Below are 23,673 nucleotides of genomic sequence, written 5' to 3'. Positions count from 1 at the left end.
GCCTCTGTCCTAGGCCCTCTTCTGGTTTTTGCTGTATACTATCTTATTTGGGTGATTCTGTGCAGATGATGCCTAGATTTATGTACCCAGCTCTAGTCTCTCTTCTGAGCGCCAGTCCTCTATCAGCTTAGTTGATTTCTTTAATAACTTAAAACATGGGGGCAGCTAGGTGGTGCAGTGAGTAGAGCATCGGCCCTGGAGTCAGGAGGACCTGAGTTCAAATCCGGCCTCAGACACTTGACACATGTACTAGCTGTGTGACATTGGGCAAGTCACTTAATCCCAACTGCCCTGCCACAAAACAAAATAACTTAAAACATACTCAAGCTATTGATTCAGAAGTTTTTAAATAGAAAAAATCTAGTCAAAAATAATCTCTGACTAGAAATGAGTCCATTTCCATAGCATGAAAGAATTTATCCCATTATCGTATGAATGTGTGCATTTGCATATAAGCATATATTTTAAAATGTATATTATACATATTTTTGTGTATTTGTGTATATACATATAAATACACACACAAATGTGTATATACATACATATTTAAACATTTGTTGTTCAGTCGTTTCTGATACTTTGTGACCCTGTGGACCATAGCATACTAATACTGTCTATATTATGGGGTTTTCTTGGCAAAGACACTAGAATGGTTTGCCATTTCTTTCTCCAGTGAATTAAGGCAAACAGAGGTTAAGTAACATGCCCAGGGTCATACAGCTGGTAAACATCTGAATCTGGATTTGAACTCAGGCCTTCCCAACTCCAAGCCCAGTGTTCTATACACTGAGCCACCTAGCTGCCTCTATGTAAATATTTACATATATACACATGTAAACATACATATGTATGTAACTATATATCAAACAGGCAAAAAGAAGGCTACTATGTACCTGTAGCAATAAACACCAGATACTTTTAGATATTTCAGGTTCTCTGCCCCCACTGTGATGAGTGAAAACACCAGTTTGAAGTCTAACTATTCACACACTTTAGTTCTAGTTCGGCATCCTGCCTTAGACGCCTTGAACATTTACCATCCAACTCCCTTCTATTATTTTCATTCCACAGATAAACACTAAACTTTAGTAAAGAAAAGAATTTTTAAGTCAGATACATACTCCAAGATATCCTCCCACTAAAACCTGGTACTTCTTTAAAATCCACAAATGAAGGGAGAATTGAAAACAAAGCTGCTAGAGTAAGACAGAGTGAGCTTCAAAGAAAGATTCAATAAGACCAACTGCAAGTTTAAGAGCTACATGCTGAAAGTGAGAAAGAATAGTGTGCTTACCCCCAAGCAAACCATGCCCAGTGCCAAACCAGCTGCTAAAGAGTAAGATTCCCTGTCAGTGCAATATTCCATTTCTGGACCTGGAGGACGGCCTTTAAAAAATAAGAAACAAAATTTCAAACAGCCCTTCTAACATGTTAATGTGGTAAATAATTTTAAGGCATTAAATTTCTAATAATTAGCAGAGGAGTTAATGCTGATCTATGACTAGTCAAAATTACTTGCAGATAAGTAAAAAATGATGCTCACCATGGCCAAATTATTAGTGAAAGAAAACTGTAAATGATCCTTTCAATTAACAAATTTTACACTTACAAACTCTGTCCCATGGAACTGTGGAGTTTGAGGGGGTAGAAAAGTTAATGGAAAAAACTCAGTTATGAAGGATGCAGTAGTTTTAAAGTTATCTTTAATGGTTTGTCTTCCCTATATTTTGTTTGTTTAAGCCAATATTTAAAATAACATATATTTAAAGTTCTTTTTATTATCACATAGCAATATATCTCAAACATTGTACCTAGTAGCATAGAACATAGACACTACTTGTTGGAAAAGATTATTTACAGCTGAAGGAAGAATAACAGACCAATCTATGTTGGTGAAAATGTTAGTTATAAAAAAAAGCATTTTCAATTATCTCAAGAAAAGATGCTGGTACCTAGACTACTCTGTCCAGTGGAAAGGCCACACAAATTGATTTAAATTTTAAAATCAAGAAAACACAAACCAAAAAAACATGATGAACAGCATTTCAAAAGTATCAGCAAGCATTAATTAAGTACCAACTATGTGCTGGCACATACAAGTACCAAGTATGAAACAATCCCTACTGGTAATGAGCTTACATTCAAGTACATACAAAAATAAGTACAACAAAAATGTAACGTCAATAAACATAAATATTTACAAGGCAGTTTGGAAGGGAGACGCTAGCAGTTAAGAACAGAAAGAACAGGAAATCAGGAAAGGCTGCATGATGAAGGATGGTACCTATGTTGTATCTTAAAGGATGAGAGGGACTCTATCAGGTAAAGGGAAGGAGGGAGTGCTGCTGCAATAATTTAGGCAAGAAGTGATCAGGGTCCAAATTAAGGTGATAGCTATATGTGTGGAAAGAAGTAGGATACAAGAAATGTTATGAAGGGAAAAAGGGCAAAATCTGGCAACTGATTTAGATATGTAGGATAAAAAAAAGGGATGAGATCAAAGTTGTGAGCCTGAGTGACCAGGAGGACATTGGTACTCTCAACTGCAATAGAAAAATTCATAGGAGGGGAGGGCCTGGGGTAAAAGATGAGTTCAGTTTTAGATACGTTGAGTTTAAAATGTTTCTAAGACGTCCTGTGTGAAATGTCCAACTGGAAACTGGTGCTCTAAAACTGATTTGGGGAAGAGACTGGAGCTGGATATATAGAGCTGTGAGTCATCTGCATGGAAATGATAGTTAAAACCATGGCATCTGATGAGAAAGTACAGATTCCTAAAACTCGTGTCCCTGAAGTAAAAAAAAAATTTTTTTTGCTATTTTTCAATATAGTTAATTTCCTTCCTAATTCTATCTAGCTTATTTCATTCATTTAAAAATGTTACTGGAAAAGGGTCCATTGGGAAGTGACAGGAATTTTCTTAAAAAGCACCGATAAAATATTTTTTAAAGAAAAAATAAAGGGCCACTATTCAATGTTCATAATTTAGTACGTCACAAAATTAAATTCCTAGTCAAAAATGATAAAATCAGAACTCAAGAATATAATGCTTAAAGCACATCTGAGGTCAGGCTTTTAGCTATTATTGCTTCTTCCTCAGATATATTCTGGCAAAAAGAATAAGCCGTAAGTTAATCGCGAAACATTTACTAAGCAACTATTATGTGCCACACATTGGGCTAAGCACTAGGGATACAAAAAAGGGCAAATGATAATCCCTGCCCTCGAGGAGCTCACAATCTAATAGGGGAGACAACATGTAAACAACCATGTACAAAATATAATAAATCCGAAATAATTAACAGAGATTGGAAGGCACTGGACATAAGAGGGATGAAGAAAGACTTCCTCAAGGAGGTGATATTTTAGCTAGGACTTAAGAAAGTCAGTGAATCTAGGAGGCAGAGATGAGGAAGGAGAATATTCTATGTATCCAGAGCAGCCAATGAAAATGCTTGGAGCAGGGAGATGGATTATCTTGCTCAAGGAATAACAAGGAGGCCAGTGTCAGTCGATGGAAGAGTATGTGGTGGGTGAAAAAGGGAAGGGAAGAGAGGTCAGGGTATACACTGCAAGAAGACTGAAAAATGACTACGTATTTTTAATAAAATTATATATTTTAGCCGCATTGTTTGAAAGCGATTTTTAAAGTACAATAATGGATGCTAACTATGCCATATTTACTTCTTTAAAACATCATCTTGAGATGGATACTACAGGTTAATACTTGTAGACAAATTAAGTTATATATTCTTGTATGGGGGAAAAAGGAGAAAGGAACTACGACTTCATTAGTGTTGTGCTCTCCTGGTGAGGAAATTCATTTTTACAATGTAGGTAAGCAACTGCTGTGCAATTTAGAATCTTAGAGAGTTGCCTAGGGAACTGAGGGGTTAAGTGATTTGCTATGGGTCACATATTCAGTTATGTGTCAGAGACAGGATTTGAACCTAACTCTTCTTGACTCTAAGAACAACTTTCTATCTACTGTATCACATTCCTTCTGTTATAAGAGTCACAAGATTCTACTACTTTAGCAACAGTGAGTACCTAGACAGAGTCAACAATGATACACTTTGAGAGCACGGACTGTCTTTTACCTTTCTTTGCATCCTCAGCAGTAAGGACAGTGGCTGGCATATACTAGGTGCTTACTAAATGCTTGCTGACTACTTTTGGTATTAGAAAAAAATTCTAGAACTGTTTCATTCTCAACTAAACCTCCTATTTATCTTAATTTTTCTAACCTTACCATTATTTTAATTTTGAAGAAATATGCTATTAAAGCCCAAATAAGATCTTACCAATTTCAGCCAACAGAACTTCTGCAGTATGCCTGTGAGCTGTCCCTTGATAGACAAGGCCTATGCCTATCACTGCAGCCACTTGAACATTGTGAGGGACATCAAGTTCTGTTGAAGTTGGAGGCAAGAGAGCAGGGATATGGATGCTGAGAAGCCGAGTAATTGACATATCCATCGTGCCTAATTTAGCAGCAGAAACACCAAGTAGCAGTCCTATGCTTGTCATCTCATGGCCCTAAAACAGTGAATTGATTGAGAATAAAAAAAAAGAACTTATGAGGGAGAAAATACACCTTTAATTCTTAGCTGCTGCATTCACAATAAACTCTAGGAGTCAAACAATAATCTTAAAGATGATCCAGCTTGGCACACTCTATGCCAGAAAATATAAGAGGATGCTAACGTTTCTCTGTTTCAAATTCAGATTCTCACCTTGGTCAAATAGTCATGTATATTAAGCGTAGCTAGCTTTGTAAGATGCCCATTCAAGCCTAAGGCCATAAGAAAGCCTGCATACTCATTGGCCAATTCTGCATTCTTTGGCTTGTTGTAGACAATCCAAGCTGAGTCAATCTGGGAAGCAGGGGCTATTTTTAACCCAGCAGCAACACCATTGTGAAAGCTAGCCCAACATGCCATGTTGGGAGGCACATCAATATTTCCACTGTTAAGGTCCACAGTTGTATTCCTAGGAGGAGCCCGTCCTATTCAGCAAAATAAAATTTAATATTAAAAATGGAAAATAAAAAATACCCAACACAAGGTAAATAGCTAAATTTAGCTCCATAAAGCACAGACTTCTTCATGTTCTTTATTACTAAACCCTTAATACCTAAATTCATGTTAAGGTTCTGTAAGCCGTCAAAAATTAACATCAATAAAAATGAATTACTTGTCTTTAAAATCAGGGACAAAGAGAGAGTTAAATTAAAAAGGTTCCCTTTTGTTGAAACACATGGAATATTCTATGATTGGTGACAAGTTCTTATATGTGAATCTGGTCACATATCATTCAGAAACATGACCCTTAAAACAGCCTACCAAACAGCAAGACACTTCAACACTGAAGTTGAGATCCATGTCAGAGACAAGAAGATAGTTTACATTACTATACATGATTAATGAAACTAGTGTTAATTCCATACATGCTGTCATGAATCTTCACTGCAATACAGTATCAGGTAGAGGTATTAAAGGAGAAATGGCATTTTCTCTGCAAATCAACCACATATGGAAAAACATTTTTAGCTTAATTATCACACAGTAGGGTGTGTGTGTGTGTGTGTGTGTGTGTGTGTGTGTATTACTACAAGCACTTTAAATTACTTTTAGACACTAGTAGAAAAGAGTGTTCACTAGGTTTTTTGAGATTGAGTCATTACTATACTTAATGCTATAGTCCTTCACTGATGCCTCACCACAGTAAGCAGTAATCACTGGCTCTCAAATAACTCTACCCCCATCTTTTAGGCTAAAGAGATTTTCAAAAACGAAGACTAGTGGTGATCTGTTTGTCTGTCATCAGAGGACCAATGTTGAATTTCCTTTTTTTTTTCTTTAGCCTTAATTTCATGGTTCTATTACTAATAGTCTAATATCCCTTAAGAGCACGAATAAGTGTTCAAGCTAAAATTAAGATAGTTAACATCATGCTGTCTAAAGTATCACAAAAAAGAGACCAAATTCAAAGTAGGCTTGAAAACAAATTTTAGAATAAAGTTTAAAAATAACATTTTAAAAGGCTGTCACCATTATCAGTACAGGGAGTAGAAAGGCAGTACAATGAGTTAAACTGGAATTTAATAAATACCTATCAAATATTCTATTAATCCAATCAAATAATAAAGTACAGTGTTGGGTCTCAATTTTTCTAATTAAGACTGAAAAGGTATACCACTGTACATAATACAAGTTAAGCCTTTAGAAATAATATAAACATTTTATCGAATAATGAAACCATTTTTCTTAAAATATAACCATCTATGGCATTAGTTTTAAATTCTTCCTAAAAAATGTTTTTACCCAACTGTCAAAAACACTCTTCTCAATCCTGCAGACAAGTCTTTCATCATTACTATATAAAGCAGCATAATAGTATCATAAAATAAAAAAGATGCTTTTGAACTGTGAGCCATTTCAGAAATCCTTTATTTTGGAATGGGTCTTTTGTATTTAAATTAACAATATTAAATAATACACAAATGAGAGATGGACTTGTATTCTCCTCCACTCGGTTTTTTAAATTACTTTATTTAATAAAGTGCTAAAGTTTTATCACACAAAACAGAATGTGTGTCATAAAGGAAAAAAAAATGAAAATGTGTTTCTTTTGTTTTCAATCCAATTTATTCCAAAAGAACTCTTTGGGACATGTTTGTTTATAATTTTCTATCACTTCTATGAGGCCTACAACTTAAATGACAATCACAGAATATCAGAGTTGCAAGGGACCTCAGTGGTAACTTTGACCATCTAGTCAAACTATACCTGAATAAGCATTTCTTATACACTGCAACAGATAAGTGGTCATCTCCCTTTGCTTGGTGAACTCCAGTTCAAGGGAAAGAATTACTTCCCAAGGTAACCCATTTCACTTTGAAATAGCTCTAATTATTAATGTTTTCTATTACATCAAGACTAAATTTATGTCTTTGCAACTTCCACCCACTGCTCCTATTTCTGCCCTCTGGGCCAACGACATACCAGTTAGATTCAGTTTAGGAACAGGCAACGGTTCTGTTGGAACTGGATGGTATGAAAACAAAGTAAACATTCCTCGCCCCAAGGGAAGTGCCATAGTTCGCTGACACAACTGGAGCAACCTATGATAAAAATAAAAAATAATGGTAGGTATGAAAAGTTAAAAAGCAATTAATAATACTATAAATCCCACATGAAGGGGCTATTTTATGTAACTCAACCTGATGTTAGCTCACAATGTAGAAGGAATATTCTCTTCAGTTCATAAGATGTCCTAACAAAATATCCTTACTCCCATTTATATACTCTATAGTAGAGAATAACCCATTTTTCTTCTGTCCACATCTACTGAGTAAAAAGCATCTAGCCTATGAACCAAATTAACCCCCAATATTCACAGAGAAATATATTCTAAGAGCCTTAAAGATATATTATGCTTTTTTTTAATTCTCACATACTGTAAGGGTTCAAATGCCCAGCTACACTGAACAAATTACACAAAGGGCCCCCAAGAATACAAATCTGTAACACAAGAATAGCTGAGGATGTAATTAGGGGAATAGCATACACATAAGGAACTTCAAGACTACGGAGGAGATAAGAGATAAGTGCAAAGGTAAAATGTAATGAAAAATATCAAGAATGGTGTGTGTTTCAAGGCCCACACTTTTTAAAATAATTATTTTTAGTTTTCAACATTCACTTCCATAAGATTTTGAGTTTTAAATTTTCTCCTGATCCTTCTCTGGCCCCTCCCCAAGACAGCATGTAATCTGATATAAGCTCTACATATATATTTATATTAAACATATTTTCACATTAGTCATGATGTAAAGAAGAATTAGGACCAACGGGAGGAACCATAAGAAAGAACAAAAAAAAAAAAAAAAAAGAGAGAGCAAATAGTATGCTTCCATCTGCATTCAGACTCCAAAGTTCTTTCTCTGGAGGCGGACAGCATTTTTCATCCGAAGTCTTTTGGAGTTGTCTTAGATCCTTGCATTGGTGAGAAGAGCTAAGTCTATCAAAGTAAGTCATTGCACAATGTGGCTGTTACTGTGTACAATGATCCCCTGGTTCTGCTCATTTCACTCAGCATCAGTTCATATAAGTCTTTTCAGGTTTTTCTGAAATACATCAAGGCTCATATTTTGAGCATCCTAAATACTGGAAAGTTTCATTTCCTTGTTTTGAGGTTCTGATGAAGCTTTATTTCAGCTACTAAAGTAAAGGAAAATAGTGCTTTGGCAGGTCTCAATTTATGAATATTCCTTACTTACAAAGGGCCATCTTATCAATAAACTCACTACCACCACCACTACTACTACTGAAACTCTTCCCTTTAAATTACTGTTAAGGACAGCCAGAAATTCTGTCCCTTTGCTGCTGAGGACTCCTGGGCCTGCTTGCCTTCTCGTCTGGACTGAAGCTCAGAAAAAAATACTGCTCTGATTTGGCACGGGAGATGAGAAAAGAGAATGGCCAACCTTATTGCTACAGTTATATTAGAGGAAAATATATTCTGTGAGTTCTCACACAGTAACTGTATCATGAAGGATAGTTATGTACCCTTAGCATTGTTCAGCTATATAAGGGGTAAGCTATCCTAGGACCTGACCATTTAAATCATTGTTTCTGTGGCAAGATACATTACAAGCAACTGATTTAGAAATAATCTTTTAAAATATAATTTATTTATAAATTGGATACACTGCTTGAGTAAGTATCTCAGGATTTTGAAACCTGTTCTTCAAATAAAAATGAGATTCTGCTTTTCCAAAAAGAAAATATCTTAAACACCACATACCTCTCCATGTTACATCTCTTCCTTCAATTCATTCAGAGGGATTATAAACTGAAACTACCATGGGATGGACTCAAGATACTGCCCAATCCGAATGTGTTATCAGGTCAGGTGATATATACCAATTAGCATTTTGTTATCCTGTTCAAACATTATGTAAAGCTTTCTTATATTATTTCCTTAAGTAAGATATTTATGGTTTTTATTTATTACTCTCACTTGGTGCCTTCAGAATCTTTTGGGAGATCTCTGATCCTTATGTTTATTTTGTAAAGCTCAATCCTTTTGGCTTACATGTAATTCATCTATTCTTTTAAAATTACTATCTTTTATTCTTTTTCCGACAAATTTTCTACCACTTCTGTATTTCTATGTTTTAAATCTGTCACACACTCTTTAAAAGCTACTTCTTTGTAGAAATTCTCTACAGTGTGTTGGAAATTTTCTATTTGTGGACTGTCTTCTTAATTCTGCAGTGAAAACTCTGGTTTCTGACTTAATTTTCAATCAACAAGCATTATTAAGAATCTACTATATATCAGGAACTGTGCTAGTCATTTCTGCTACAAATACAAAAGAAAAAGAATAAGAAAAAAAGAAACAATTCTTATTCTCAAAGACCTTATTCAAATACGGAAGACAACAAGTATATATTGATAAGTACAGATGGGATAAATATAGAGAATAAATAAAAAAATATATAAACACAAGGTAATTTGGGAAAGAGAGCACAAGGTTTCCTGCAGATAGTGAAGTCTGAGGTACACCTTGAAGAGAAGGATTATACATAATAAGACAGAGGTAAGGAGGCAGTGCATTCCAAGCTTGGGGGAAAAGTTGTTGCAACAATTCGGCTAGCAGCTGCTGTGGGGGTGAAAGACCAACACAAGCCCAACAACAAGAATGCTACCAGCACAGGTTCTTTTGATCTGCTTTACTAAGGAAAGTAATGTTAGGGGGTTAACAATCTTATTTCAATCCAACATACAAATATCATTCACTTAATTCAGGGGAAAAAGCTAGCTCCCTGAACCTCAGAGCAAATACAAAAAAATTACAAACGTACATTATAAACAGATCAAATACAATTCATAGTTACCAAGACACCATCAACATCTGAGTTCAGGAGCCGGGGAGCTCATAACAGCGGCTGGCCGAGAGTCATGCACCATTCCTCCTGTGGCTCAGAGCCCCAACAAATAGCTCTCTTCTCTCTTTTTATACACTCTTTAGCTGTCATCAAACATCATCTGAGGGACCAGAACTTAGGCTCCTACTATTGGCTCTGGTCTTAGCAACTCCTCTTAGGACCCTGAGGGCTTCGAACCCACATAGGTTTAGCACCTAGTAGTAGTTAGGGGTATGGGGCTGGGGCTTTGCACCTAGTAAGGCTCAATCAAAGATACTTAATTAATTTATCATTCTAAAACAGTAAAAAAGTGCCAACTTAATTGATATTACAAGAGTGCAAAGGCAGAGAGAAGTAAAATGAAGCATGAATAAAGAACAGAGGGAAGGTCAGTTTGGCTAGACTACAGAGTGTGGGAAGGAGAATAACATCCAGTAAGGTTGGAAAGAAAGGTTAAGGCAGAACATGAAAGTCTTTAAAAGATAAACAGAGAAATTTATATTACATCCTCAAGTCAAGAGGGAACCACTGGAGTTGATTAAGTATGGGAGTCAAATCTGTACTTAAGGAAAATCGTTTTGGCAGCAGTGTGTAAGACAGATTGGGCTGGGAAGAAATATAAAGCAAGGAGACCAATTAGAAGGTTGTTATAACAATCTAGGAGAAAGGCAATAAGTACCTGAAATATGGTGGTGACTGTGAGAATAGAGAGAAGGGGCTGGATGCAAAGAGAAGTTATGGAGGTAAAAATGGCAAGATTTGGCAACTGAGGATATACCGAATGAAAGAGAGTAATGGATCCAAGATAATGCCATCATGATAAACCTGGAAGACTTGAAGACTGGTGGTGCCTTAGATAGAAATGGGGGAATTCAAACTATGGGAGGATCTGGCAGGGAGAACCAGTAAGTTTCATTTTGGACATGCTGAGCTTCAGATGTCTCCACAACATCTAGATGAAATGTCCCACAGGATGCTGATAATGTGGGGCCAAGGTTCAAGAGAAGGTACTGGACCTAGATACGTAGAGCAGTGAATCATCTGCATAGAGATGGTATTTAAATTCATGGTGACATAGTAAGAACTAAGAGAGACTTTTAAAAGTTATGTTTCTTCTTTTAAAAGTTTTACTTCTGTTTTAAACAATTCTAGCGTTTTTTGAGGGTTTTTGTTTTTTGTTTTTTTTTTTTCCTGTAGCTCTATGATCTCTGGGGAGTCCACAGTACTCTAGGATTAGAGACCATTGGTTCATTTTCCTTCATAGTACAATGCTTGATGAAATTGTGATGGTCTCTATTATACCTTTACTCATTTTACCTTCAGTTTTTGTGCATTTCCTTGTTGGTTTATCTTCTTGGGAGCTATATTTATATGGGGCTCTCATCAAATTTATAATGGGCATCTCATCCAAGAGTCTTCCTGACTCTTTCTCTTATTTGTGGTAGCTTTTCTACTTATTCTTGGCACATACCCAAGACAGACTGGACTGGGGAGAAATTTAAAGCAAGGAGACCAATTAGACGGTTGTTAGAGCTTCAGAGATGGCTACAACTTGGCCTTAGAATGTCAACCTCCTTATGTTGTAGAGTGTAGGGGTCTGGCTGGTTCCTTGCCCAGAGTAAACAGTGTGGGGAGAGGACTGACTACAGCTGGATTTTTAGTACTCTTTCTTCAGGCACACAAGTCCTAAGTGCTTGCCCTCAAGCTGCCAATGAACTGCTGCTAACTTTCTCTTCCAGTTCTAAAACATTCTTTTCAGGATCAGTGTCTTCTGCCCTTTGTGATATGCCTAGGTTGGAGAACAGAGTAGACTTCACATTGGATGACAACCAGATAGAATAGCAGGAACCCCTACAGTCTGACTTTACAGCAAAAGTTTTCCAGGTCACTTCCAGTACCTGCACCACACCCAGTGGAGGGAGTTGCCTAGGGATGGAGATGCTGACAGAAATTTTAAGTATCTTTAATTGTCTAAGTTATTTCATGAGACTTTTACTGTGGTGTTTCCTTTAGTTACTCTATACTTGTACATATGTACTTTGTTGAGATTTTTAGGCTGGAGAAGTTTGTGGAAAATAACTACTCTGCCATCTTGCTGATGATGTGATCTTGTATTTCTATCTCATAAAGAAAGAAATTATGTTGCTTAGGGTAACACTAGACCATCTGGCGTAGCAAGTACTCAAATCTATACACAAATGGGAACTGACCAACATATTTTATACCATAAATAGATACAAAAGACTATAGTGTATGTATGTGTGTTTGTATTTACTTGTAAGTGAAGTAATCAACAGGAAGTATGAAATTCTGCTTTTCAAAAGTAAACTCCACTGTACCTCAAAAGGGGCATGGTCTGGATTCACAGAAATATTTCACTGAATACAAAGATATTTTGCATACATTTACAGTATGCTATGACTAGCATGAACTTCTAAAAGACATGGTATTTCTTTAAAGTATCTCATTAATATTATAGAGATACCAAAAAATTTGTATACTCTAAGCTAAAAGAGCTACAGTTAAAACTCAAATGTAAAAGACTGGGTGTAAGCAATGGCTGATGGAATACTGCTGAGGTCACTTGCCTGTTTTCTTTTTCTTCAATGTATTCATGGTCATTAACTTCTGGCATCTGTACTACATTGACTCGGACAGGATGAGCACTTTGGAGGAGTCTTCGGACCTCCTGGACCCTTAAATCTTCATTCCATATCAGCGACATGACTTCCTGATTCATATCATTCATGCCATCATCTTCCTCCTCTGCTTCAGTTCCTGAAGGCACATCTGATGAGAGCACCTGAGCAACAGACTGAATGGGAACAACACAATGCGAGAGTCAGTCAAGAAGCATTTACTGAGCATTCAGGATACATGAGCACTGTACAGATTTCAAGAGCAAAAGAGGTCAAAAAATGCTTTTAGAAGTAGGGACAACCCTAGTTGAGCCTTCCATCATCTCTCACCTAGATTCCTTGTCTCTCTTCTCCCCTCATTCCAATCTATCCTTCACTCATCTGCCAAAGCAATTTTCCTCTATCAAAGGTCTGACTATGTCATCCCTACCCCCATCAAAAAGTTCCACTGGTTCCCTATTACCTCCAGGATTTAATATAAAATCCTCTTCTCGGCTTTTAAGGCCCTCATGACCTGGCCCCTTTCTTCCTTTCCAGTATTCTCAAACTGCGTCTTGCGCTTCCTCGACACTTACTCTACAATAGGTGATACTAGTCCTCTTGCTGCTCCTCACACACTACACTCCATCTCCTGACTCTAACTGCCTTCCACCCTAGGAACATCTCGCTTCCTCCAGGATAAGCTCAACAGCAGAAGTATCATCACCCCAGAAGTTGTTTCAGTCTTGGTGCCCAACGCCTTGTTATCACCCTCAGTTGCTCTCCCCTCTGACCTCCCACAGCCTCCCTTTCTAGCAGGCTCAGAACTTTTTTCTCATCATTTCCCACCAGCTGAGCCGCTTGGTTTTGACTCCACTAGAGCAACATATCACAGCTCTAGACATCCTCTGACACAGTCCCTTCTTCTTTGTGGCTTTCTTTTGTGTAGTGTCTTTCATCATTAAACTATAAGCTCCTTAAAGGCAAGGAAGGGCTCTCTTTCTTTTTCCTATCTGTATCCCCAGCACTCAGCACAGTGGCTCATGTGGTTGTTAAACCGTTTTTCAATCCTGTCTGACTCTTTGTGATCCCAATTGGGATTTTCTTTGAAAAGACATTGGAGTGGTGTGCCATTTCCTTCTCCAGCTCTTTTTACTGAGGAGGAAACTGAGGCAAACAAGGTGAAGTGATTTGTCCAGGGTCACATAGCCAGCGTCTGAGGCTGGATCTGAAGTCAGGAAGTTGAGCCTTCCTGATTCCAGGCCCAGCACTCTGCGCGCTGCACACCTGGCTACATAAAAGCTTATCATATTGCGACATATTGTCACTAGCTCTGCGACCTTAGGCAAATCACTTAACCTGTTTGAACCAGTTTCCTCATCTGTAAAATGAAAACAATAACACCGACCTTCCAGGGCTATTATGAAGATCAAATCAGACAATATTTGTAAAGTGCTTAGCATACTACCCGGCACGTAGAAGGCATTAGATAAATGTTTTCTACTATTATTATTATTATTTCAATCATCCTCTAAAAACATATAACACAAAGGCATACAGGCATACATGAAAATAATATAAAGACCTATCTTTCTATAAATCTTACATGTGCAATTTCTTGAACGTTCTCTCCCTTTTTAAAAGGTGAGCTCCTTGAGGGCCAGGACCCTATTCCCGACCGTCTTAGTGCAGTGGTTAGCCCAGTGCCCAGCACACAGTCAGTAAAAGCTTGCTGACTACCCAGAGTCAGGCCTGTGCTTTCAAGGCAATTCAGAATTCTAAAAGGCTGGACAAGCAGAAAGTACAGCCTGATCCAAAACTGGAGCTCAGTCTGTGCAACAGACCAACCACGAGACCAACCTAGAAGAGACTGCATGTGAAAGAATACGAAACAAGACTGAAGAGCTAGGCAAGAGCCACATTGCAGTGGGACTTTAAAATAACCATGTGGAGACACAGTAAACACTGGGTGAAAGCTTTATCCCTCGATGAAAATTCCTCCTCTAAAATTAAACGTCAATGGAGGATCACTGCTATGAGCAATGAGCTGAAACAACAACAACAATAACAACAGCGACAGCCAGCACTTCAAGACCCAAAACGCTTTACAAATGTTGTCTCCCTTGATCCTCACGACAACCCTGGGAGAGAGGTGCGATCATTAGCCCCACTGTGGAGACGAGGAAACCAACGGTGAGGGAGCTTTTAAGAGACTTACCACACTTATACAGCTGTTAAGCAGGGAAAAAGAGTAGAAGATAAGAGCACAGTTATATAGCTTATTGAAGTTTAATACAAGTCAGATTTGGATAAAAACTTTGGCCTGTGTCAAAAGAGATCTAAGCCACGTAAAAGAAGCCAAACCTCCAGGAAATCCTGTTTCTAAATTAACTTCCTAAGAACTAGGAACAAAATAGATATCTGCTCATCAACAGGGGAATGGCTGAACAAATTGTGGCTTGCTTAACAGAATGTCACTGTACTGGAAGAAATAAATAAGAAAGTTACAAAAAAAAGTATGACACATATAAACTGGTGAGAAGTACAACAGGCAGAAACAATACATAAAATGAGTACAAGGCTGCTGGGCAGCTAGATGGGTACAATGCTGGGTCCACGTGGACTCAGGAAGACCTGAGGTCAAATGCAGCTGAGTGACCCTAGCCAAGTAACTCAATCTCTGTCCACCTCAGTATCCTCAAATGCAAAAAAGGGCTAATAATAGCACTTACTTCATGGTGGGGGGGGGGGGGGAGTTGTGAGGATCAAATGAGATAATATATATATATGTCAGTCTTGAGAATAGTACAGCTATTATGACAATTGAAAGGGATACACATAGATTGTGAATGCCTGTATAAAATGACTGATATAAGGATAAAAAACATAAGTAAGAGATGTAAAGGGAGGGCCATGAGAGAAGAGGTAAGGAGGTAGTAGAAAAGGGTAAATTATACCAAATGAAGAGGCACAAAAACATATTATAGTAGAGGGAAAGAAGGGAAGGAGAAGAGCAGTATTTGAGCTTTACTGTCATCTGATCTGGTTCAAGAAGGGAATAACATACCCTGATAAGTTTAGAAATCTAACTTGTCCTACGGGAAGTAGGAGGGGAAAGGGGGAAAAAAAGGAGAGGGGTGGTCAGAAGGGAGGGGAGAAGTAACAAGTGGGAAATGGTGAGATAAGGGAGGGGAATAAAGAGGGAGGGTAAACTGAGGAAGGCAGTGGACAAAAGCAAAACTTTGTTGAGGAGGGGAAGGGGAAAGGGAGAAATAAAAGCATACAGTGGACAAAAGCAAAACTTTGTTGAGGAGGGGAAGGGGAAAGGGAGAAATAAAAGCATAAACAGAGGGAAATAGGATGGAGAAAAAGACACAGATAGCAATTATAACTGTGAACATGAATGGGATGAACTCTCCCATAAAACGGAAGCAGATAGCAGAATGGATTAAAAACCATAATCCTACAATATGCTGTTTACAAGAAACACATTTGAAACAGGGGGATAAGCTAGATGCATTCCCAATAAGATCAGGGGTGAAACAAGGATGTCCATTATCACCCCTACTATTCAATTTGGTACTAGAAACTTTAGCTGTAGCAATAAGAGAAGAAAAAGAAATTGAAGGAATTAGAATAGGAAAAGAAGAAGCTAAATGATCACTTTTTGCAGATGATATGACGATTTACTTAGAGAATCCTAGAGAATCAAGTAAAAAACTACTTGAAATAATAAACAACTTTAGCGAAGTTGCAGGATATAAAATAAACCCACATAAATTCTCAGCATTCCCATACATTACTAACAAAGCCCAACAGCAAGAGACAGAAAGAGAAATTCCATTCAAAGTTACTGTAGACACTATAAAATATTTGGGAGTCTATCTGCCAAGACAAACCCAGGGCCTATATGAACATAATTATGAAACACTTTTCACACGAATAAAGTCAGATCTAAATAAATGGAAAAATATCAGGTGCTCATGGTTAGGCCGAGCTAATATAATAAAAATGACAATTTTACCTAAACTAATCTATCTATTCAGTGCCATACCAATTGAACTACCAAAAAATTATTTTATAGAGCTGGACAAAGTAATAACAAAATTCATCTGGAAGAACAAGAGGTCTAGAATATCTAAGGTATTGATAAAAAGAAATGCTAGAGAAGGTAGCCTAGCCATACCAGATATTAAACTGTACTATAGAGCAGCAGTCATCAAAACTACCTGGTACTGGCTAAGAAACAGAGTTGTGGATCAGTGGAATAGGATAGGAACACAAGATGGAGAAGTCAAGAACTATAGCAATCTACTCTTTGATAAACCCAAAGAGGCCAGCTTCTGGGCTAAGAATTCACTATTTCACAAAAACTGTTGGGAAAATTGGAAAATGGTAGGGCAGAAACTGGGCATAGACCAATATCTTACACCATATACCAAAATAAAGCCAAAATAGGTTCATGATTTAGGAGTAAGGGCTGATACTAAAAGTAATTTGGGAGAGCAAGGAATAGTTTACTTATCAGATTTATGGAAAAGAAAAGAATTCATGACCCAACAAGAGATAGAGAGCATTACAAAATGCAAAATGAACAATTTTGATTATGCTAAATTGAAATGTTTTTGTATAAAAAAAGCGAAGCATCAAAGATTAGGAGGGAAGCAGAAAATTGGGAGAAAATCTTTACAACCAGAGTCACTGATAAAGGCCTCATTTCCAAAATATACAAGGAACCGAACCAAATATATAGGAATACAAGTCATTCCCCAATTGAGAAATGGTCAAAGGATATGAACAGGCAGTTTTCAGAGGAAGAAACTAAAGATATCTATAGGCATATGAAAAAATGCTCGAAATCACTACTGATTAGAGAAATGCAAATCAAAACAAGTCTTAGATACCACATCTCTCCTGTCAGATTGGCTAAAATAACAAAACAGGAAAATGATAAATGCTGGAGAGGATGTGGGAAAATTGGAACATTGTTACATTACTGGTGGAGTTGTGAGCTGATCCAGCCATTTTGGAGAGTAATTTGGAACTATGCCCAAAGGGCTATAAAAATGTTCATACCCTTTGACCCAGCAATACCACTTCTAGGGCTGTATCCCAAAGAAATCACACAAGCAGGAAAAGGACCCATATGTACAAAAATATTTATAGCGGCTCTTTTTGTGGTAGCTAAGAATGGGAAATCAAAGGGATTCTCATCAATTGGGGAATGGCTGAACAAGTTGTGGTATATGAAGGTAATGAAATACTATTGTGCTATAAGAAATGGAGATGATACGGACTTAACAACCTGGAAAAACCTACACGACATAATGCTGAGTGAATGGAGCAGAGCCAGGAGAACATTATACACAACCACAGATATGTGGATTCTGTGAGGACCAACCCTGAGAGACTTCGCTCTTCTCAGCAACACAAGGTACAAAGACAACTCCAAAGGACTCACGATGGAGAATGCTATCTACATCCAGAGAAAGAACTATTAAGTATGAATGCAGATTGAGGCACACTTCATGCCAGCCGTTTTTTTTTTTCCCTTTTTCTCTTTTGTTTTTGGGTTGGTTTTTTTTTTGGTCCTTTTTCTTCATTTCATTGATCACAGTTCTTCTCCATAAAAAAAAAAAAAAGTAGGGAACTGTGTGAGTAAAGTGAGGTGACCAAATCTGGAACTTTTCAAGATATGTAGGCCAGGCCCCATAGTATGAGCTAAGGCTTCAAAGGTTAGGCTGGGGCTATTTTGCACAAAGCCTTGAAAGCCAGACTTAACTTGGAAAGCAAATGGAGGATATTGGCAGTAGAGTGGCATGTTCAAAGTGGTACCCAAGCAAGACTCACCTGGCAGTGCATAGTGGAAGGAAAAGAGATTGGGGGTAAGCCACTTATTTGGAGGCAAATAGTCTAGGCAATGAAGGCCTGAACCAGCATAGTAGGAACAAATGATTCATGGATCAAACAAGGATGGATGCAAAGATAATTCAAAGGCTATGGGCACAAGTCAACTGGAAGAATATAAATACCAATGATGGAGATAGGAAAGTCAAGGAGAGAATCAAAATTTAGGGGAGAAATGATGAGCTCATTTCTTGGGGCTTCAAGAGAAAGCTGGGTCCAGGCCTATTATTGATGCAAAACAGAGTTGGTTCAAGGTTTGATTGTAGCCAACAGACTGAGACCAAATGAAAACAAAGTAATCTTTTTTTTTTTAAGGGGGAAGGTGTTTGAGGAGGGGAGAGGGACAATCTACTATATTGAGCTAGGTAACCAAAAGCAACCTAGAGATTCCAAAATTTTGTACTTTGATCATAAAGACAGACTTCAATGAGGCCTCAAGGTAAAACAAACTACCCTGTTCATCATATCATTCAGAAATTAACACTGGCATTAATACAAAATCAATTAACTTCCACTGATTAACACTATTGTACCTCAACTGATTCAGACAGTTTTTATTGGCATTGTTGGTGTTGCTGAAATTCATTCCTTTAAACTGGGCACCTTAGGAACGAGTGAGAAATGCTTTCCTAATGAACAACCTGACATAAAGTAGATTCCCCAAAGATGACCACAAAGCATTATAAATGTAATAAAGATATTATCACTAAAGTTTAATAGTTTGAGAAGTAAAATAATGTTTTAGGTAGATATATACTCACTGATCAGAAATGGGATCCTGTAGCATAATTGGTAAATATAGCACATAAAAATACAACTACACTATTATCAAACACATATAAACCTATTTAAAACAAATACTAGGATAAACAAATTAAGAATGGCTTTGCTTGCCTTTCTTGAAATTCGGGAATGCTTTTGGTGAGACTAATCCAAGGTATCTGACAGACAAGATCAAAGAGAAATATCACTGAGTGGAATAGTATAAAAGGAGAAGAGAAGGCGGCCCAGGACAGAATCCTGAGGGGCAAGTATAGTTAGAAGGCATGAGGTAACTGCAAAGGAGACAGAGAAGAAATGGTCTGAAAGGTAGGAAAATAACCAGGAGAAGGTGGTGTCCCCAAAACTAAAGAGAGGACAGAGTGAATAACAGTATCAAAGGCTGCAGATAGGTCTACGAAAATGAAGACTGAGAAAAGTCCTTTAGCTATAGCAACTAAGAGAACATTGATGAAATGATAAGGTCAGAAACTGGATTGTAAGGCATTAAGAAAAGGGTGAGATCAGAGAAAACGGAGACACCTAATTCTGCAGCAAAATTCACAAAGGAAAAATTTCAGTCTTGGAAGAAACAATGAATTTTTTTTTAACTACTGGTAGATTTTTAAAACCTTATCATTTGGAAATGATAAACCCAACTAAAAAAAAAAAAAGAAAAATTACATAGCTAAGCAGGATTTTTTTTTAAAAGGAAAAAAACAAGATCTAATAGACCTATAGGGGAAAATGAAAAGAACAAAGACTCTTTCTTTTTTTTTTCCCAGCACTTGGAAAACATGCAAACATTTACCATATGCTAAGCCGAAATGACAACCCATGCAAATACAGAAAAGCAAATCCCATACATTATATGTATTCAATACATGGTAATAAAACGACTGGTAAATAAACATGATGAATAAAAGGTATAGACAAAAACAAAAACTAAAAAAAGTAAAATTAAAGAAGACTTGATGAAAGAGAACAATAAAAAAATTAATAGCAGAATACATCTGGGATAATAACAGATATATAAATCAAGACAATCTTTAGATATCACCTTGCACTTCACAAAATGGCCAAAGATTTTATATAGCAGTGGCAGGGCTGTGGGGCCCTGCCCACAAGCGCACTATAGTCTGAATATAAGAAAATGAATATGAAAAAATATGAAAAAGTCTGAACATAATCTAAATCATAAAACTAGGCATATTTTTCAATTGAATAATTCAAAGTGCCATTGAAATGAAATTTTAAAAAAATAATTTCTCCATACGAAAATCTTGAGAGCTGTTCTATTAAAAACAGAAAAAAGTCCAAAATCAGGGAGCAGCTAAAGAAATTCCATTAGTATCAATGTAATGGAATATAATGGTTTATCACCAGCAATCTTATATAATAATCTTTTATAATGAAGCATATAAAAAATATGGAAAAGACCCATATGAAGTAATATAAAGTGAAATCAATCTGATTAGAACAAGACTGACTACCCCCAAGGCAAAGCAAGAAAAAGCCATATGTAGCAGAATCTCGAAAAGACCTGAAAACTACACAAAGAACAAAAGCATTTTTGCTTATTTGTTAATTCACTTGATTCTACATTATTAACTGCTAAAGGATCATTTAAGGTGTGCCTGATTACCCTCTATCTTTACTTAGTTTTGAAAGCATTTAATAAATTTATGCTTTTTATTAATTTAGAAAGGCTTTTTGGTATGATATGTCCAAATTACTTTACAAAGCTATTCAAAATAATCTGAAAGATGCTTTCTCTTTCTCCCCCAAAACCAGTATAGCAAACAATAGCATTCCAATTCAACACACTGCCTTAGAGTTTTGCCCAAAGTTGGGACCATTCTTCTCAACAGCAGATGGATCACAGGACAAAAATATCAAAAAATTTACACCTTTGCCTTGGTCATAGTGGAAATATCTATGTGTGGACTAATGGCTGAAAGAGTAGTTAAGAAGGTAAGTGTTCATTATTCTCAAATGACCATTGAGCTAAATACAAAAGAAATAGAATAGAGCTTGTTTATAATGAGTAATTTCCATTAGTGGTATAGACAATATAAATCTATATATAATTAACCTATGGCATTCAGAAACTGGCCTAGGACAGATCCTGCAATGGGAAGCTTATTGAATGAACTACCCTCTTAGTTCTTTCTGTATCCTCTATACTTGTAGGAAGCTGAAAGTGCCTTAAGGTAACTTACTAGAGTAATTTAAAGAAGCCAATTTTAAGAATTATATTCTTTTAAAAAAAACTATCATTAAACAGGATACCCTTTAAATACTATAAAAAATGGAGCACAATACAAGTTACATTAAAATTCTGTGTTTACATAAGAATCCTACTAATTCTAAGTTTAATCTGCCAAAAAGAAAAAAAAAGTCAAAGTATTATATGAAACAGATAATTTCATAAGTTAATGAGAAAATGCCCCTAAGAAAAATTAATTTATACTTATAAAATTAATTCTAGTTTTATAATTAAGCAAACTATTTCACCTCTCCGGAACTCTTTCCTTATTTATAAAATGACCTAAAATATACTATTAATACATTATTATTGATTTTCACTAGTAATTATATTAAGTCCTGGCAAGAGATTAGGCCCATAGGAAGTTCTTAATAAATGCTTTTTATTCATCTACCCATCCATCTATTCAATCTATCAGTAACAGGAAGTGGTGATTAAGTTGAGATGAGTTTCAAGAGAGGGTATGGATTTTAATCAATCACAATGCTATGAAGCATTACTGTGCACCAGGCAAAGCGCTAGGCTAAGCACTGAAAGACAAAAGCTGCCAGACCTGGCGCTCTGCCATTATACCTTTAAAAATTTATGGTCACCTCCACAATACAGTAAGATATCTATCTTGGCGGGACTTTAGTGGAGGCTATAAGTTTATAAAAGGAAAAAATAAGGCAATAAGAGGGGGAAAGAGGAAAAGAATACACAGTTATTGGATTATGTAAATTTGCATTATGCAAATTATACTTTGCATAAAAAATTCTAGAAGAAATCTGCCTTCCAAAAAACACCAGTTAACTTTACAGTACAGTACTGTGCTCTCTCTTTCTGCTCCTGTCCCTAGGCTCAGCACTCTGCATCCCACCCCACAACCAAAAATAATGCCTCCAAGTAAAAGTAGAACTGAGGCATGGAGAGACCACCAAGGATCAGGGGCTTGGCTTGAGACTTCCAGAGAGATAAGAGAGGAGACCTTTGCCTTGCTCCACCCACCTGTCCAAGGGTCTGGACCCTTTGTGTTGCTCTTGCTTGTGTTCATGTCCAGCCCTCACATGTCTGTATGCTCCCTTCACCTTTCCTTCCCCACCTCCACTGGCAAATTTACATTATGTAAAAATCGCTTTACATGGATGTCTTTGGAATAGTCCACTTAAGTGAGAACTGTCTATAGTTGAAGTTCACTTTTTAAAAGATAAAATTTTTGTAAATCTAAGCTGATTTTTTTTATTATTTAAAATTTATAACAAATTATCTGCATATATGAAAGTATGAAAGATAAATGACTAAAAATAAACTTTATATTTTGTATACTAGAGCTCAAGCTTTTGATATTCAACTAGTAGCAGAATAATAGGAGAATGGAGTCAAATGTGCTGAAATTTAGTTCCAGACATACCAAATAGCTGGGTACTTCATGAGCTTCTATAAACAAAGTACTTAAGCTAAGTCCTTCAGGGATGCAAATATAAAAGGACAGAATATCTGTCCTCTAGACTTGTATAGCTGGAGGTTTGGAGAGAGGAGAACAGGAAAGCAAGGGCACATAGGAGACATGTTCACAAATAAGTATATGTATAAAGTAGAATGTAAAAATGTGTAAGACAGGAATAAAGTGCTATGGAGGTTCAAAAAAGTTAGAGATCACTTCTAACTAAGATGATTAGAGAATTTCAAAAGGCAGAGCGATTATGTTAATGGCTAATGAGCAAAGCCAAAGAGGAGAAAAAAAAATACAAATTCTCTCTGAGTAATGGCAAGTAGTGGGAGTCGAGTCCAAGGTAGGGAAAGGGGGACAAGGTGAGATAAAGTTCGAAAAGGAGGCACTCTCAGTCCATGAATCTTCATTAAGTGGCCACTAAGTGCCAAGCACAGAATTAAAGCACTAGAGACACAAAGAAAGGCAAATTCAGTCTGTGGTCACAAGAGCTTCACAACCTCTGGCAAGAGCACTGGCCCCAGGGCTGCAGGACCCATCTGATGCTTATGCTCTGGGTGATGTTCGACCGGGACCAAAGTCCCCTCCTGTGTAAAATGAAGGGAGTGGACCAAACTGCCTGGGAGAATTCTTCCAGCTCTCCTTCTCTACCCAAGAACCTACCTCAACCTTGGGCAAGTCACTGAACCTAATCTCTCTGAGCCATTTTTTCCCCAAAATGAGAGAAAGAGTCAGACCAGGAGATCTCTCAGAT

General features: G+C 36.9%; 1 protein-coding gene across 1 annotated transcript in view; it reads right to left on the bottom strand.

Moving 5' to 3' along the window:
• Positions 1–23,673, bottom strand: part of ANAPC1 (anaphase promoting complex subunit 1) — a 149,460-nt gene that overhangs the window by 67,433 nt on the left and 58,354 nt on the right. The window contains exons 26-30 of the mRNA XM_036750871.1: positions 12,526–12,752; positions 7,008–7,126; positions 4,737–5,008; positions 4,305–4,539; positions 1,295–1,386 (exon numbers count right to left, since the gene is read on the bottom strand). Of these exons, the coding sequence (XP_036606766.1) occupies positions 1,295–1,386; positions 4,305–4,539; positions 4,737–5,008; positions 7,008–7,126; positions 12,526–12,752 (945 nt within the window). The remainder of the gene's footprint in view (positions 1–1,294; positions 1,387–4,304; positions 4,540–4,736; positions 5,009–7,007; positions 7,127–12,525; positions 12,753–23,673) is intronic.

Source organism: Trichosurus vulpecula, chromosome 3 (assembly GCF_011100635.1).
Source record: "Trichosurus vulpecula isolate mTriVul1 chromosome 3, mTriVul1.pri, whole genome shotgun sequence".
NCBI lineage: Eukaryota > Metazoa > Chordata > Mammalia > Diprotodontia > Phalangeridae > Trichosurus > Trichosurus vulpecula.
The sequence above is the reverse complement of the archived record's forward strand: the minus strand, read 5'-3'. Positions and strand labels throughout refer to the sequence as shown.